Source organism: Conger conger, chromosome 10 (assembly GCF_963514075.1).
Source record: "Conger conger chromosome 10, fConCon1.1, whole genome shotgun sequence".
NCBI lineage: Eukaryota > Metazoa > Chordata > Actinopteri > Anguilliformes > Congridae > Conger > Conger conger.
The window spans coordinates 51,262,899-51,277,898 of record NC_083769.1 but is presented as its reverse complement, the minus strand read 5'-3'; the positions used below and the strand labels follow the sequence as shown (position 1 = coordinate 51,277,898).

The 15,000-nt window shown below is 48.3% G+C and overlaps 1 protein-coding gene across 1 annotated transcript in view; it reads left to right on the top strand.

Annotated features, from left to right (window-relative positions):
• The window catches only part of LOC133139600 (metabotropic glutamate receptor 7-like), a gene marked incomplete at its 3' end in the record, with an annotated part of 87,182 nt that overhangs the window by 25,643 nt on the left and 46,539 nt on the right, over positions 1-15,000 (top strand). The window contains exon 2 of the mRNA XM_061259171.1: positions 8,897-9,113. Coding sequence (XP_061115155.1) covers positions 8,897-9,113 — 217 coding nt within the window. The remainder of the gene's footprint in view (positions 1-8,896; positions 9,114-15,000) is intronic.

The following is a 15,000-nucleotide window of genomic DNA, read 5'->3' as shown; positions in this document are numbered from 1 at the left end:
CTGAATGAGTGTGCTGAATGAGTGTGGTGTGCTGAATGACTGTGCTGAATGAGTGTGGTGTGCTGAATGAGTATGGTGTGCTGAATGAGTGTGGTGTGCTGAATGAGTATGCTGAATGAGTGTGCTGAATGAGTATGGTGTGCTGAATGAGTATGGTGTGCTGAATGAGTGTGGTGTGCTGAATGAGTATGCTGAATGAGTATGGTGTGCTGAATGAGTATGGTGTGCTGAATGAGTGTGGTGTGCTGAATGAATATGGTGTGCTGAATGAGTGTGGTGTGCTGAATGAGTGTGCTGAATGAGTATGCTGAATGAGTTTGCTGAATGAGTATGGTGTGCTGAATGAGTTAAATTGTGTCTCTGTCCTCTGTTAGCGGGTTCAAGAGCCCACACATTGAGTAGTAGAGTCTCTCTATTTATCTCTCACACATAATTTGCTCTGAGATCAGAAGGTTGAACCATGGGTATAATAATAATCCATTCACATGTGCTCTTTCTCTCTCTTTGACACTCAGAAATACTCTCTGTCTCACACACCCTCTCTTCCACACACACTCTTTCACACAGAAATTCTCTATCTCTCTCTCTCTCACAAACACACCCTCTCTCTCTCTCTCACTCAAACACACCCTCTCTCCCTCTCTCTCACACAAACACACCCTCTCTCTCTCTCTCTCTCTCTCTCTCTCTCACAAACACACCCTCTCTCCCTCTCTCTCTCACACAAACACACCCTCTCTCTCTCACACACAAACACACCCTCTCTCTCTCTCTCTCTCTCACACAAACACACCCTCTCTCTCTCACGAACACACCCTCTCTCCCTCTCTCTCTCTCACACAAACACACCCTCTCTCTCTCTCACAAACACACCCTCTCTCCCTCTCTCTCTCTCACACAAACACACCCTCTCTCTCTCTCTCTCTCACAAACACACCCTCTCTCCCTCTCTCTCTCTCACAAACACACCCTCTCTCCCCCTCTCTCTCTCTCTCACAAACATACCCTCTCTCCCTCTCTCTCTCTCCCAAACACACCCTCTCTCCCTCTCACACAAACAGTGTGACACTCATAAGATCCTGAGGCACATTAATACAGTGACGCACGCATGCACGGACGCACACACACACACACACACACACACACACACACACACAAACACACACACACACATTTACTCTCCAACCATCCTTCTTCTGACTGCTTGCTTCTGAATCACAGCCGTCACTCGGAATCTTTGCTAACTAATTTCACAACTTGAAACGATGACAGAGGCCAATTAAAGCACCCCAGAATGTATTTTATAATTGAGTTTCCTATCTGGCACTGAATGCTAATTTAGATTTATTATATACACACAACCTTCATTTTCTAAGAACTGTCCTGCTTTAAAAGTTCCCATTAGTTCTAAATACATTTGGACAGTATAATGGGCTCCATGTAAGAGTGCAGTGAGAGTGAATCTGGAGCTTCTGTCTGAGTTCAGCGCAGTGCCCCTGTGTCAGCGCAGTGTTCCTGTGTCAGTGCAGTGCCCCTGTGTCAGTGTGCAGTGTTCCTGTGTCAGTGTGCAGTGCCCCTGTGTCAGTGTGCAGTGCCCCTGTGTCAGTGCAGTGTTCCTATGTCAGTGTGCAGTGCCCCTGTGTCAGTGCAGTGTTCCTGTGTCAGTGTGCAGTGCCCCTGTGTCAGCGCAGTGTCCCTGTGTCAGTGTGCAGTGCCCCTGTGTCAGCGCAGTGTTCCTGTGTCAGTGCAGTGCCCCTGTGTCAGTGTGCAGTGTTCCTGTGTCAGTGTGCAGTGTCCCTGTGTCAGTGCAGTGCCCCTGTGTCAGCGCAGTGTTCCTGTGTCAGTGCAGTGCCCCTGTGTCAGTGTGCAGTGTTCCTGTGTCAGTGTGCAGTGTCCCTGTGTCAGTGTGCAGTGCCCCTGTGTCAGCGCAGTGCCCCTGTGTCAGTGTGCAGTGTTCCTGTGTCAGTGCAGTGCCCCTGTGTCAGTGTGCAGTGCCCCTGTGTCAGTGTGCAGTGTTCCTGTGTTAGTGTGCAGTGTTCCTATGTCAGTGTGCAGTGCCCCTGTGTCAGTGCAGTGTTCCTGTGTCAGCGCAGTGCCCCTGTGTCAGCACAGTGTTCCTGTGTCAGTGTGCAGTGCCCCTGTGTCAGTGCAGTGTCCCTGTGTCAGTGTGCAGTGCCCCTGTGTCAGGTGTGTGGGGCAGGAGAGGGTGGGGTAGGGTGAGGTGTGTGTGGTGGGGCAGGGTGAGGTGTGTGGGGTGGGGCAGGGTGGGGTAGGGTGAGGTGTGTGTGGGGTGGGGTAGGGTGAGGTGTGTGGGGTGGGGCAGGGTGGGGTAGGGTGAGGTGTGTGTGGGGTGGGGTAGGGTGAGGTGTGTGGGGTGGGGCAGGGTGAGGTGTGTGTGGTGGGGCAGGGTGAGGTATGTGGGGTGGGGCAGGGTGGGGTAGGGTGAGGTGTGTGTGGGGTGGGGTAGGGTGAGGTGTGTGGGGTGGGGCAGGGTGGGGTAGGGTGAGGTGTGTGTGGGGTGGGGTAGGGTGAGGTGTGTGGGGTGGGGCAGGGTGAGGTGTGTGGGGTGGGGCAGGGTGAGGGGTGTGGGGTAGGGTGAGGTGTGTGGGGTGGGGCAGGGTGGGGCAGGGTGAGGTGTGTGTGGGGTAGGGTGAGGTGTGTGGGGTGGGGTAGGGTGAGGTGTGTGGGGTGGGGCAGGGTGGGGTAGGGTGAGGTGTGTGTGGGGTGGGGTAGGGTGAGGTGTGTGGGGTGGGGCAGGGTGAGGGGTGTGGGGTGGGGCAGGGTGAGGGGTGTGGGGTGGGGTAGGGTGAGGTGTGTGGGGTGGGGCAGGGTGAGGTGTGTGGGGTGGGGTAGGGTGAGGTGTGTGGGGTGGGGTAGGGTGAGGTGTGTGGGGTGGGGCAGGGTGAGGTGTGTGGGGTGGGGCAGGGTGAGGTGTGTGGGGTGGGGCAGGGTGAGGTGTGTGGGGTGGGGTAGGGTGAGGTGTGTGGGGTGGGGTAGGGTGAGGTGTGTGGGGTGGGGTAGGGTGAGGCAGAGATGTGAAAGGCACAGACTGCGTCTCTGGACTCTAACAGTGCAGGAGGTGGCAGGAGAGGAGTGAGAGACTGAACTCAGTTCAGTGCATCAGGCCAACATTGCGCTGAGAGGAGTGAGAGACTGAACTCAGATCAGTGCATCAGGCCAACATTGCGCTGAGAGGAGTGAGAGACTGAACTCAGATCAGTGCATCAGGCCAACATTGCGCTGAGAGGAGTGAGAGACTGAACTCAGATCAGTGCATCAGGCCAACATTGCGCTGAGAGGAGTGAGAGACTGAACTCAGTTCAGTGCATCAGGCCAACATTGCGCTGAGAGGAGTGAGAGACTGAACTCAGATCAGTGCATCAGGCCAACATTGCGCTGAGAGGAGTGAGAGACTGAACTCAGATCAGTGCATCAGGCCAACATTGCGCTGAGAGGAGTGAGAGACTGAACTCAGTTCAGTGCATCAGGCCAACATTGCGCTGAGAGGAGTGAGAGACTGAACTCAGATCAGTGCATCAGGCCAACATTGCGCTGAGAGGAGTGAGAGACTGAACTCAGTTCAGTGCATCAGGCCAACATTGCGCTGAGAGGAGTGAGAGACTGAACTCAGATCAGTGCATCAGGCCAACATTGCGCTGAGAGGAGTGAGAGACTGAACTCAGTTCAGTGCATCAGGCCAACATTGCGCTGAGAGGAGTGAGAGACTGAACTCAGATCAGTGCATCAGGCCAACAGTGCGCTGGACTCACCTTACGATCAAATGAGCTGGTTAATGTACACTGCTGGGTGGTTGTAGATGTTAAATGTACACTAATGATTGTTAAAGAGAGAGAGGGCTTGAAGAGGTAGGTGTAATGGGGCCATGCTCAGTCTTGTGCAGTCTGTCGTTTGTCCGCTGAATCCACAGTTCTCTGTTCTTCTTTTTAAATTAGCTGAGACATTGTTTTTTTGACTTCCTTACTGATGCTGAATACAACCATGTTTCATGTGCAAAGGGTACTTTATGAAAGCATGTTCATAGTTCAGTAAAAGTTAGTATTTTAATAACATATCTGGCCGTGAGTATATTCCTGCCTCAGATCAATGGGGTAATTGATTCTAATCGTATTAAATAGTGTGATATGCTGGTTCTGCTCTTATTACATAGAGAGAGGGCGTACATGTGTTTTAGAGAGGGCATATATGTGCTTTAGAGAGGGGTGTATGTGTGTTTTAGGGAGGGTGTATGTGTGTTTTAGGGAGGGGTGTATGTGTTGTGTGTTTTAGAGAGGGTGTATGTGTGTTTTAGAGAGGGGTGTATGTGTGTTTTAGGGAGGGTGTATGTGTGTTTTAGAGAGGGCGTATATGTGCTTTAGAGAGGGGTGTATGCGTGTTTTAGAGAGGGCGTATATGTGCTTTAGAGAGGGCGTATATGTGCTTTAGAGAGGGGTGTATGTGTGTTTTAGGGAGGGTGTATGTGTGTTTTAGAGAGGGGTGTATGTGTGCTTTAGAGAGGGGTGTATGTGTGTTTTAGGGAGGGTGTATGTGTGTTTTAGAGAGGGCGTATATGTGCTTTAGAGAGGGGTGTATGTGTGTTTTAGGGAGGGTGTATGTGTGTTTTAGAGAGGGCGTATATGTGCTTTAGAGAGGGGTGTATGTGTGTTTTAGAGAGGGCGTATATGTGCTTTAGAGAGGGCGTATATGTGCTTTAGAGAGGGGTGTATGTGTGCTTTAGAGAGTGGTGTATAAAGCTACACAGCTTCAAAGTCAGAACTCAGTTTCCCCCCAAATGGACTTTCAGAAAGAAGTCAGAATGAAATCCATTTTTGGATCCAAGTTTCCAAGTGACCTTGCAAGTCTCTCTTTAATAACCAGTGTCTCTTCCAAAATATGAATGAAAATACATTGTATTCTGATTATGTGCATTTATTGTTAATTATATGTGCTTAATTCTGCATATTCATAAAACTGCACTTGTAAATCGCTTTGGATTAAAAGCGTCTGCCAAATTACTAAAATGTAAAAATGTAAAGAAGGCTGCGTCCCTTTCCGTGATTGAATTTCAGATTTGATTAAGCAAGTATGTAATAATGGTCTTGTAATAATGGAAAAGAACAGCATATTGTTTTGTGTTCAGAGCTCTGTCAGTGGCACTGAACAAGGGCGGCCGTCGCCCTGAGAGACGATAGCAACAGAAATGGATTTGATAGGTCACTTTACGAGCAGTCTGATGTGAATTTAGTGGAAAGGAAGAAAAGCTTTTTTTAATCAGAAAATGAGATTCTTAATGTCACATTATCCTTGTTAGTGGCCAGCATAGTACGGGTTCTTCTGTGTTTCTGTGGAGTGAAATGTCACACTCTACATTTTAATTACCCGCCTGATTCCTGCTGACTCTTCTGTTCCTTTATTCTTATCAATTTCAGACTTATTCTGTCCTTTTCTGAACAGGAAGAGGAGAGACGTTCAGTGAGAATGCAAGGAAAGAGAGAGCAAGAGAGAGAGAAACAGGAGAGAGGGAAGAGAGCGAGAGACCTTTGACCTTTGAGGCCCCTTTATTTTCACTTCTAAAAATGAGATGTAGAGTTCTTCTTACATTACATTAATGGCATTTGGCAGACGCTCTTATCCAGAGTGACTTACAGTTGATTAGACTAAGCAGGAGACAATCCTCCCCTGGAGCAATGCAGGGTTCAGGGCCTTGCTCAAGGGCCCAACGGCTGTGCGGATCTTATTGTGGCCACACCGGGGATTGAACCACCGACCTTGTGTGTCCCAGTCATTTACCTTAACCACTGCACTACAGGCTACTACTGCACTACTCAAGCATTTCAACTTAAAAATGGGAAGACAGCCACACAAAAAATAATACAATCCAGAAACTCTAAGAAAACACAAACACCCCCACCCTCACACACCCAGTGAAGATATAGCGGCCCACCCCCCCTCTAAAAAAAGAAGAAAAAAAAAACACCAGAAGAAATGAGAGAGAAAGGGGGAGAGATCATTTCCATGGGGGCTAATGGAAGAGGTCATTTTCCCATCTGAGTCATATTAATCTCCTCACTGCAGTCACTATCATTAATCTTATACAGTAAAAACTTTGTTCTGCCCAGAGACCCCAAAACCCAGACTCTGCTTACACTTTCAGCATCTGTGTCCTGAGTGTCACAGGTGTTCAAGAGTCCGATCTGCTTATGGATACAGCACTAATCAGCCATCTGAACCCTGCACTAACCAGCCAACTGAACCCTGCACTAATCAGCCATCTGAACACAGCACTAATCAGCCTTCTGAACACAGCACTAATCAGCCATCTGAACCCTGCACTAATCAGCCTTCTGAACACAGCACTAATCAGCCATCTGAACACAGCACTAATCAGCCATGTGAACACAGCACTAATCAGCCAACTGAACCCTGCACTAATCAGCCATCTGAACACAGCACTAATCAGCCATCTGAACACAGCACTAATCAGCCTTCTGAACACTGCACTAATCAGCCAACTGAACACAGCACTAATCCGCTGTCCGAACCCTGCACTAATCAGCCAGGTTACCTGTGACTGTGAGAGCTTATTACTGCTCAATGTTTTGAAACGGCTGGTAGCTGGTTGACCAGTACAGACCAGCTCCATACACATCATGGTTTCTCCAGCTCAAGCTATGTTTTGAAACAGCTGGTAGCTGGTAAGTTCACACTGGTCATAGCTGCATTTTACAGCAGGGCTGCTGATATAATGAGTCAACAATGCAGGACTAATGTGTTACTGTATCTTAAACACACGTACATATAATCACAGAGATTATTATGATCAAATACACACACACACACACACACACATATAATCACAGAGATTATTATGATCAAATACACACACACACGTACATATAATCACAGAGATTATTATGATCAAATACGCACACACACACACACACACACACACATATATAATCACAGAGATTATCATGATCAAATTCACAGACACAATCATAATCAAGAGCACACACACACACACACACACTATACACACACACATACACTATACGCACACACACACACACACACACACACACACTATACACACACACACACACACACACTATACACACACACACACACACACACACACACACTATACACACGCACATACACTATACGCACACACACACATACACACACTATACACACACACATACACTATACGCACACACACACACACACACACACTATACACACACACACACTTGCTGATGTATGTGTTTTCTGCAGTGGAAATCACAGGGCTAATCGAGCTCAAACTGTGTTGGAGTGAATCTAAATGCCCAGCGAACGTCCCTGAGCTAAACACTCTTACCCTAATGGTGAAAGATCAAACACACTCAGACCCCTGTCTCCCTGCAACACATTAAACAAAGCATGCCGATTAGACCGGTGTTAATTAGACTGGTGTTAATTAGACCCGAGTTAACCCCACTTCTACACTGTGCAGAGCCCTATAAACACACAGACTGATTTGATTACTCCACAGACTCTGCTTAGAATTTAAAACACAAACATTTTCATCAGCTATCTACAGTGGTACATCTTCAATATGGCAAACATACCAATACATTCATTATCATTGCTTAAAAGCTGATTATTTTCTGCATATTATTAGAGCTGAACTAAACATGATTGTGCCAATCAAACATTTGTTCACACAGTATTCTTGTGGTTGGGCGACCCTGTTTAATGGTAATTGTGTTTAACTGAAGTCATGTTCTGTTCACATTCCAAAGCACGGGAATGCTCTGTAGAAGTAGCTGATGAGCGGATAATGTTTTTACTGACCTCATTCCACACGCTCAAACTTCATTTATGATGCACAGGACTTTGATGTATAATGTTCTGACAATTTATTGGTGCTTTTCCTACATTTCAGTTGAAATGTATAAATAATGCTGTCAAATATATTAAAGTCTGATTCAAAATTTTGGAATCAAACTTAAATATATTTGAAATGATGGGACTGCAATGAATGTGTGTAAAGTTGTTCAATGTTCATGTGTTTAATATAAAGTTGTTTATTGTTAATGTGTTTGTTTAAAGTTGTTAAATGTTCATATGTTTACTGTAAAGTTGTTTGTTCATGTTTTTACTGTAAAGTTGTTTAATATTAATGTGATTTCTGTAAAGTTGTTTAATGTTAATGTGTTTTATGTAAAGTTGTTTATTGTTCATGTGTTTATTGTAAAGTTGTTTATTGTTCATGTATATCAGTGGCAGTGGTGTCTGGCTTTATATTCTGTAGACGGTCAGATGATAAATAATGCAGGAGCGTTTGTCCCAGCGTATGGAAATGCATTTCGCTTTTGTTGCATTTGGATGTCCTATGAAGTAAAGATGCAAGATTGCAGAAGATGTGAATAAAACGTATTTAATTGGAGATGATGTTGGATCAATCTACACCCTCAGTGTGACCTTGTCACCCCCCCCCCATCCTCCCCCCCATCCCTCACCCATCCTCCCCCCCATCCTTCACCCATCCCTCATATCCTCCTGATAATATAACCTGTGCTCAACCAAGGTTTCCCCTTCAGAGAATTATGGGCTTTTGTTGTTGAATATTCAGCATGTGCTGAATAGCATTATTATGGGTTATTGTTGTTGAATATTCAGCATTGCAATGCAGCATGTTGTGTTCATTTGCCTGGATATGTCCCTGAGTGTCTGTGACCTTTGACCCAGGACTGCATGCAGCTGACCTCAATTTAACTGCCTTTCCTCTGATATGAGATCAACCCAGGTCCTGACCCTCTCTCCCTCGCTCTCTCCCTCTCTCTCCCACCCTCCCTCCCTCCCTCCCTCCCTCCCCGCTCCCTCCCTCCCCCCTCCCCGCTCCCTCTCTCAGATTCCCCAGGTCAGCTATGGCTCGACGGCCCCTGAGCTGAGTGATGAGCGGAGGTATGACTTCTTCTCGCGGGTGGTGGCTCCGGACTCGTCGCAGGCCCAGGCCCTGCTGGCCGTGGTGCGGGCGCTGCGCTGGGGCTACGTCTCCACGCTGGCCTCCGAGGGCAGCTACGGGGAGAAGGGTGTGGAGGCCTTTACACATGCCTGCCGCGAGGCCGGTGAGTCCCCGCTTAACCTGCCCTGTGTGTGGGGTCCTCACGTAACCAGCACTGTGTGTGGGGTCCCCACTTAACCTGCCCTGTGTGTGGGGTCCCCACATAACCTGCTCTGCGTGTGGGGTCCTCACGTAACCTGCCCTGTGTGTGGGGTCCCCACGTAACCTGCCCTGTGTGTGGGGTCCTCACGTAACCTGCCCTGTGTGTGGGGTCCCCACGTAACCTGCCCTGTGTGTGGGGTCCCCACTTAACCTGCCCTGTGTGTGGGGTCCTCACGTAACCTGCTCTGTGTGTGGGGTCCCCACTTAACCTGCCCTGTGTGTGGGGTCCCCACATAACCTGCTCTGCGTGTGGGGTCCTCACGTAACCTGCTCTGCGTGTGGGGTCCCCACTTAACCTGCCCTGTGTGTGGGGTCCCCACTTAACCTGCCCTGTGTGTGGGGTCCCCACGTAACCTGCCCTGTGTGTGGGGTCCCCACTTAACCTGCCCTGTGTGTGGGGTCCCCACGTAACCAGCACTGTGTGTGGGGTCCCCACTTAACCTGCCCTGTGTGTGGGGTCCCCACTTAACCTGCCCTGTGTGTGGGGTCCCCATGTAACCAGCACTGTGTGTGGGGTCCCTGCTTAACCAGCACTGTGTGTCGAGTCCCCACATAACCTGCCCTGTGTGTATGGCCCCACGTAACCTGCCCTGTGTGTAGGGTCTCTTGACTATTCCAGCCAGTGACAACATTTGGCAAATCTGGGTTTATCAAAGGAACTCATACATTACATTAATGGCATTTGGCAGACGCTCTTATCCAGAGCGACGTACAGTTGATTAGACTAAGCTAGGCTACAGGGTCATGTACCTTAACCACTATGTTACAGGGTCATGTACCTTAACCACTGCGCTACAGGGTCATGTACCTTAACCACTACGCTACAGGGTCATGTACCTTAACCACTACGCTACAGGGTCATGTACCTTAACCACTACGCTACAGGGTCATGTACCTTAACCACTACGCTACAGGGTCATGTACCTTAACCACTACGCTACAGGGTCATGTACCTTAACCACTACGCTACAGGGTCATGTACCTTAACCACTACGCTACAGGGTCATGTACCTTAACCACTACGCTACAGGGTCATGTACCTTAACCACTATGCTACAGGGTCATGTACCTTAACCACTATGTTACAGGGTCATGTACCTTAACCACTCCGCTACAGGGTCATGTACCTTAACCACTACGCTACAGGGTCATGTACCTTAACCACTACGCTACAGGGTCATGTACCTTAACCACTGCGCTACAGGGTCATGTACCTTAACCACTACGCTACAGGGTCATGTACCTTAACCACTACGCTACAGGGTCATGTACCTTAACCACTACGCTACAGGGTCATGTACCTTAACCACTACGCTACAGGGTCATGTACCTTAACCACTACGCTACAGGGTCATGTACCTTAACCACTACGCTACAGGGTCATGTACCTTAACCACTACGCTACAGGGTCATGTACCTTAACCACTATGCTACAGGGTCATGTACCTTAACCACTATGTTACAGGGTCATGTACCTTAACCACTACGCTACAGGGTCATGTACCTTAACCACTACGCTACAGGGTCATGTACCTTAACCACTCCGCTACAGGGTCATGTACCTTAACCACTACGCTACAGGGTCATGTACCTTAACCACTACGCTACAGGGTCATGTACCTTAACCACTCCGCTACAGGGTCATGTACCTTAACCACTGCGCTACAGGGTCATGTACCTTAACCACTGCGCTACAGGGTCATGTACCTTAACCACTACGCTACAGGGTCATGTACCTTAACCACTCCGCTACAGGGTCATGTACCTTAACCACTACGCTACAGGGTCATGTACCTTAACCACTACGCTACAGGGTCATGTACCTTAACCACTACGCTACAGGGTCATGTACCTTAACCACTATGCTACAGGGTCATGTACCTTAACCACTATGTTACAGGGTCATGTACCTTAACCACTACGCTACAGGGTCATGTACCTTAACCACTACGCTACAGGGTCATGTACCTTAACCACTCCGCTACAGGGTCATGTACCTTAACCACTACGCTACAGGGTCATGTACCTTAACCACTACGCTACAGGGTCATGTACCTTAACCACTCCGCTACAGGGTCATGTACCTTAACCACTGCGCTACAGGGTCATGTACCTTAACCACTGCGCTACAGGGTCATGTACCTTAACCACTACGCTACAGGGTCATGTACCTTAACCACTCCGCTACAGGGTCATGTACCTTAACCACTACGCTACAGGGTCATGTACCTTAACCACTACGCTACAGGGTCATGTACCTTAACCACTCCGCTACAGGGTCATGTACCTTAACCACTACGCTACAGGGTCATGTACCTTAACCACTGCGCTACAGGGTCATGTACCTTAACCACTACGCTACAGGGTCATGTACCTTAACCACTACGCTACAGGGTCATGTACCTTAACCACTACGCTACAGGGTCATGTACCTTAACCACTACGCTACAGGGTCATGTACCTTAACCACTGCGCTACAGGGTCATGTACCTTAACCACTGCGCTACAGGGTCATGTACCTTAACCACTCCGCTACAGGGTCATGTACCTTAACCACTACGCTACAGGGTCATGTACCTTAACCACTACGCTACAGGGTCATGTACCTTAACCACTACGCTACAGGGTCATGTACCTTAACCACTGCGCTACAGGCTGCCCTACAGTGCGGTGCTGAGTGCCTCTGGTCTGCAGTGAGTGAGTAACAGCCGTCGGCCGATGGATGACCTGTCCTTCACCATGAGACTTTTGTGAAAGTACAAGCTCTTGTGGATTTTCCTGATGGGCACATGAATTCATTTCAGCTCAAAGAATGGAAGAGAAGGACATTATAATCTAGAAAATAGCCTGATATGTTTTTTACATTTTCCCTTTCTATAAGTCAGCCAAAGTTAAACTTTATAAACATTACCCTGGGATGCCTCCGGTTTGCAGCCAACACATCATATGCTGAATATTCCACCAGATATTATCTCCGGAAACAGGGATATGTGCTCTGCTGTATGTGCAGATTGCCCTACAGACACCAGACAGGTTCAGCTGTTCAGCATTTGTGGCTTGAATAGCGTAGTAATCCTCCACATCGCACCTTTAATGGAGTCGTGTAACTGCCACTTTGCTAACGCTCCAGCTCAAGGTGCTAACTTCCTATCGCCCTCTACTGTGACACGGAGTGCAGATGAAATGACTGTTATTCCTGCACATAATTACCTCAGCACTGCTGTTATTTCTGCGAGCGCACCTCAAACATAATCTGTGTTTGTTTGCTGTAGCTGTGTCGTCTGTGTCTGTAGCTGTGTCGTCTGTGTCTGTAGCTGTGTCGTCTGTGTCTGTAGCTGTGTCGTCTGTGTCTGTAGGCTGGAAGGCCTTTCTGCATTTACAGTAAACTGAACGTTGGTCTTCAGGGTCAGGGAAACCCACACCTTCTGCCAGACGGACAGGAGAGTGTGTAAGGGGTTAGCAGAGCAGTGGATTGTGTGTATTGTATTCTGTTGGACATGGCAGTGTGTATGTGTTCAGAGTCGCGTAGCAGAGGATTGTGGGGGTTGTAGTCAGTTTCTGCAGTAAGTGCTGAGGCCCTGCAGATCCCTCTGTGCGGGATAGTCCCATTGCTCTGCTGTGCTGGGACACAGATGGGTCGACTCTACTCTGCAACACAAACCCTGAGTAAAAGCAGGGATATGCATCCATGAGCCATATGAATATTCATCATTGGCTTTAAGAGCCATAATTCAGACTATACGCTGTGCGTATCGTCTCCCTGTCTGTATGCACCTGCAGGGGACTCAGGGACTCTTAAGTAGAACACACCTGCCCTGGAGTTTGCCTGTTTCTTATTGGCTGAGGACTGAACCTGCTGACACAGGCCATATACACACCAATATCCCCCGTCAACAGCACCTCCCAAAATCTCCCCCTCTCTCCCTCACCCCGAAATCTCCCCCTCTCTCCCTCACCCCAAAATCGGTGACACAGTGAATGTTGGGATGTGAGGCAGTGAACACAGTCTTTTCTCACCTTTTATTGCTGCTGAAACTATATATAGAAATTGAATAATGTATTTCTCCTCTTGGTAATCCTGCCAGACTAAGAGTGGAGTTGTGTGTTCAGAGGTACAGATCTGCCTCAGTCCTGTGTGTATGCAGTTTGTTTTTAGAGATAATTATCAGTGTTAAACTCTCTGAGCTTGTACTGGCAAAGATAATCAAATATAATTAATCTAATTATGAAATATATGCAAACTAAAATATCTATTGTGCACATAAAAGGTTTCCCTGCGGTATCCTGAATTTCATATTTCATTATCTGGTTGTGAGAGTATTGGCAACAGCAGGTTGTAGATCAGATAAACAACAGTAATAATAATGTGTTATTTGTTATTTAGCTGATGCTTTTATCCAAAGCGACTGACATTTGATTAGACAAAGCAGGGGACAATCTCCCCAGGGCCAGTATGGGGTTAAGGGCTTTGCTCAAGGGCCCAACAGCTGTACGGATCTTATCATGGCAACACTGCGGATTGAACCTAATTGGAGATGTGTTGGTGTTATAGAAAGACCCGACAAAGTCATGTATTAATATGCAGACAAGGAGGGGTGTGTCAGCCAGCCCCCCCCCCCCTCAGAGCTCCCCCCATCAGGCTCCCTCTGAAGGCTCTCTCAGCCTCCTGTACTACCTGACATCCTACATTTTTACATTTTACATTTTTGTCATTTGGCAGACGCTTTTAATCCAAAGCGACTTACAAGTGCATAGGCTCTTCCACAAGTTAAAGCATCACATCCATCCATAACATACAGTCATCATAAGTACAATTCTTTTTTTTTTTCTTTTTTTGGGGGGGGGGGGGGGGGGTTAGACAAGAGGGATAGGGATATCAGAAAGGGGGGCGGGGGAAATCAGGAGGGAGGACTAAGGTAGAGTTTGAAAGGGTGTGTTTTTAGTCTGCGTCGAAATAGGGGGAGGGATTCTGCTGTCCTGACAGTGGTAGGCAAGTCATTCCACCACTGAGGAACCAGAATGGAAAACAGCCATGAACGTGCAGCTCGACCGCCAGGTGCTCGTAGAGAGGGAACCATAAGGCGACCAGAGGTGGCAGACCGGAGTGGTCTAGCTGGGGAGTAGGGAGTGATTAAGGATTGTATGTAAGGTGGGGCAGTCCCCTTAGTAGCCTGAAATGCCAACACTAGGGCCTTGAATCGGATGCGTGCGGTAATAGGAAGCCAGTGGAGGCCAATGAGAAGCGGGGTGACATGAGCCGACCTGGGCTGACTGGTGATCAGGCAGGCTGCAGCATTCTGGACCAGCTGGAGGGGCTTGATGGCACACGCTGGGAGACCGGCCAGGAGGGAGTTGCAGTAATCCAGGCGGGAAATGACGAGCTCCTGGACTAGGAGCTGGGTGGCTTTCTCCATCAGGAGATGACGGATACGGCGTATATTGTAGAGGAAGAACCTGCAGGTTCTGGCAGTGGAGGATACTTGTGGAGCCAGGGTGAGGCTGTTATCAAGACTCACCCCAAGATTCTTTGCCGTACAGGAAGAGGAAACTACAAAGTCCTCAACAGTCAGTGAGAGGTCGACTGTCAGAGAGGATTTAGCAGGGATGTAGAGAAGCTCAGTTTTGGCAAGGTACATCCGGTAGTACCTGAACTCCAGTAGTACCAGATGTCCGCGCAGGGTTATTGAGTGTTTCCCCGGGTAGGTCAGCATTATAACAGCCTGTCAGTCTTACTGGCCTGGAGAGGGCTGGTCGTGGTTCTTTATGCTTCTGGTGCATAAGTAATCAGG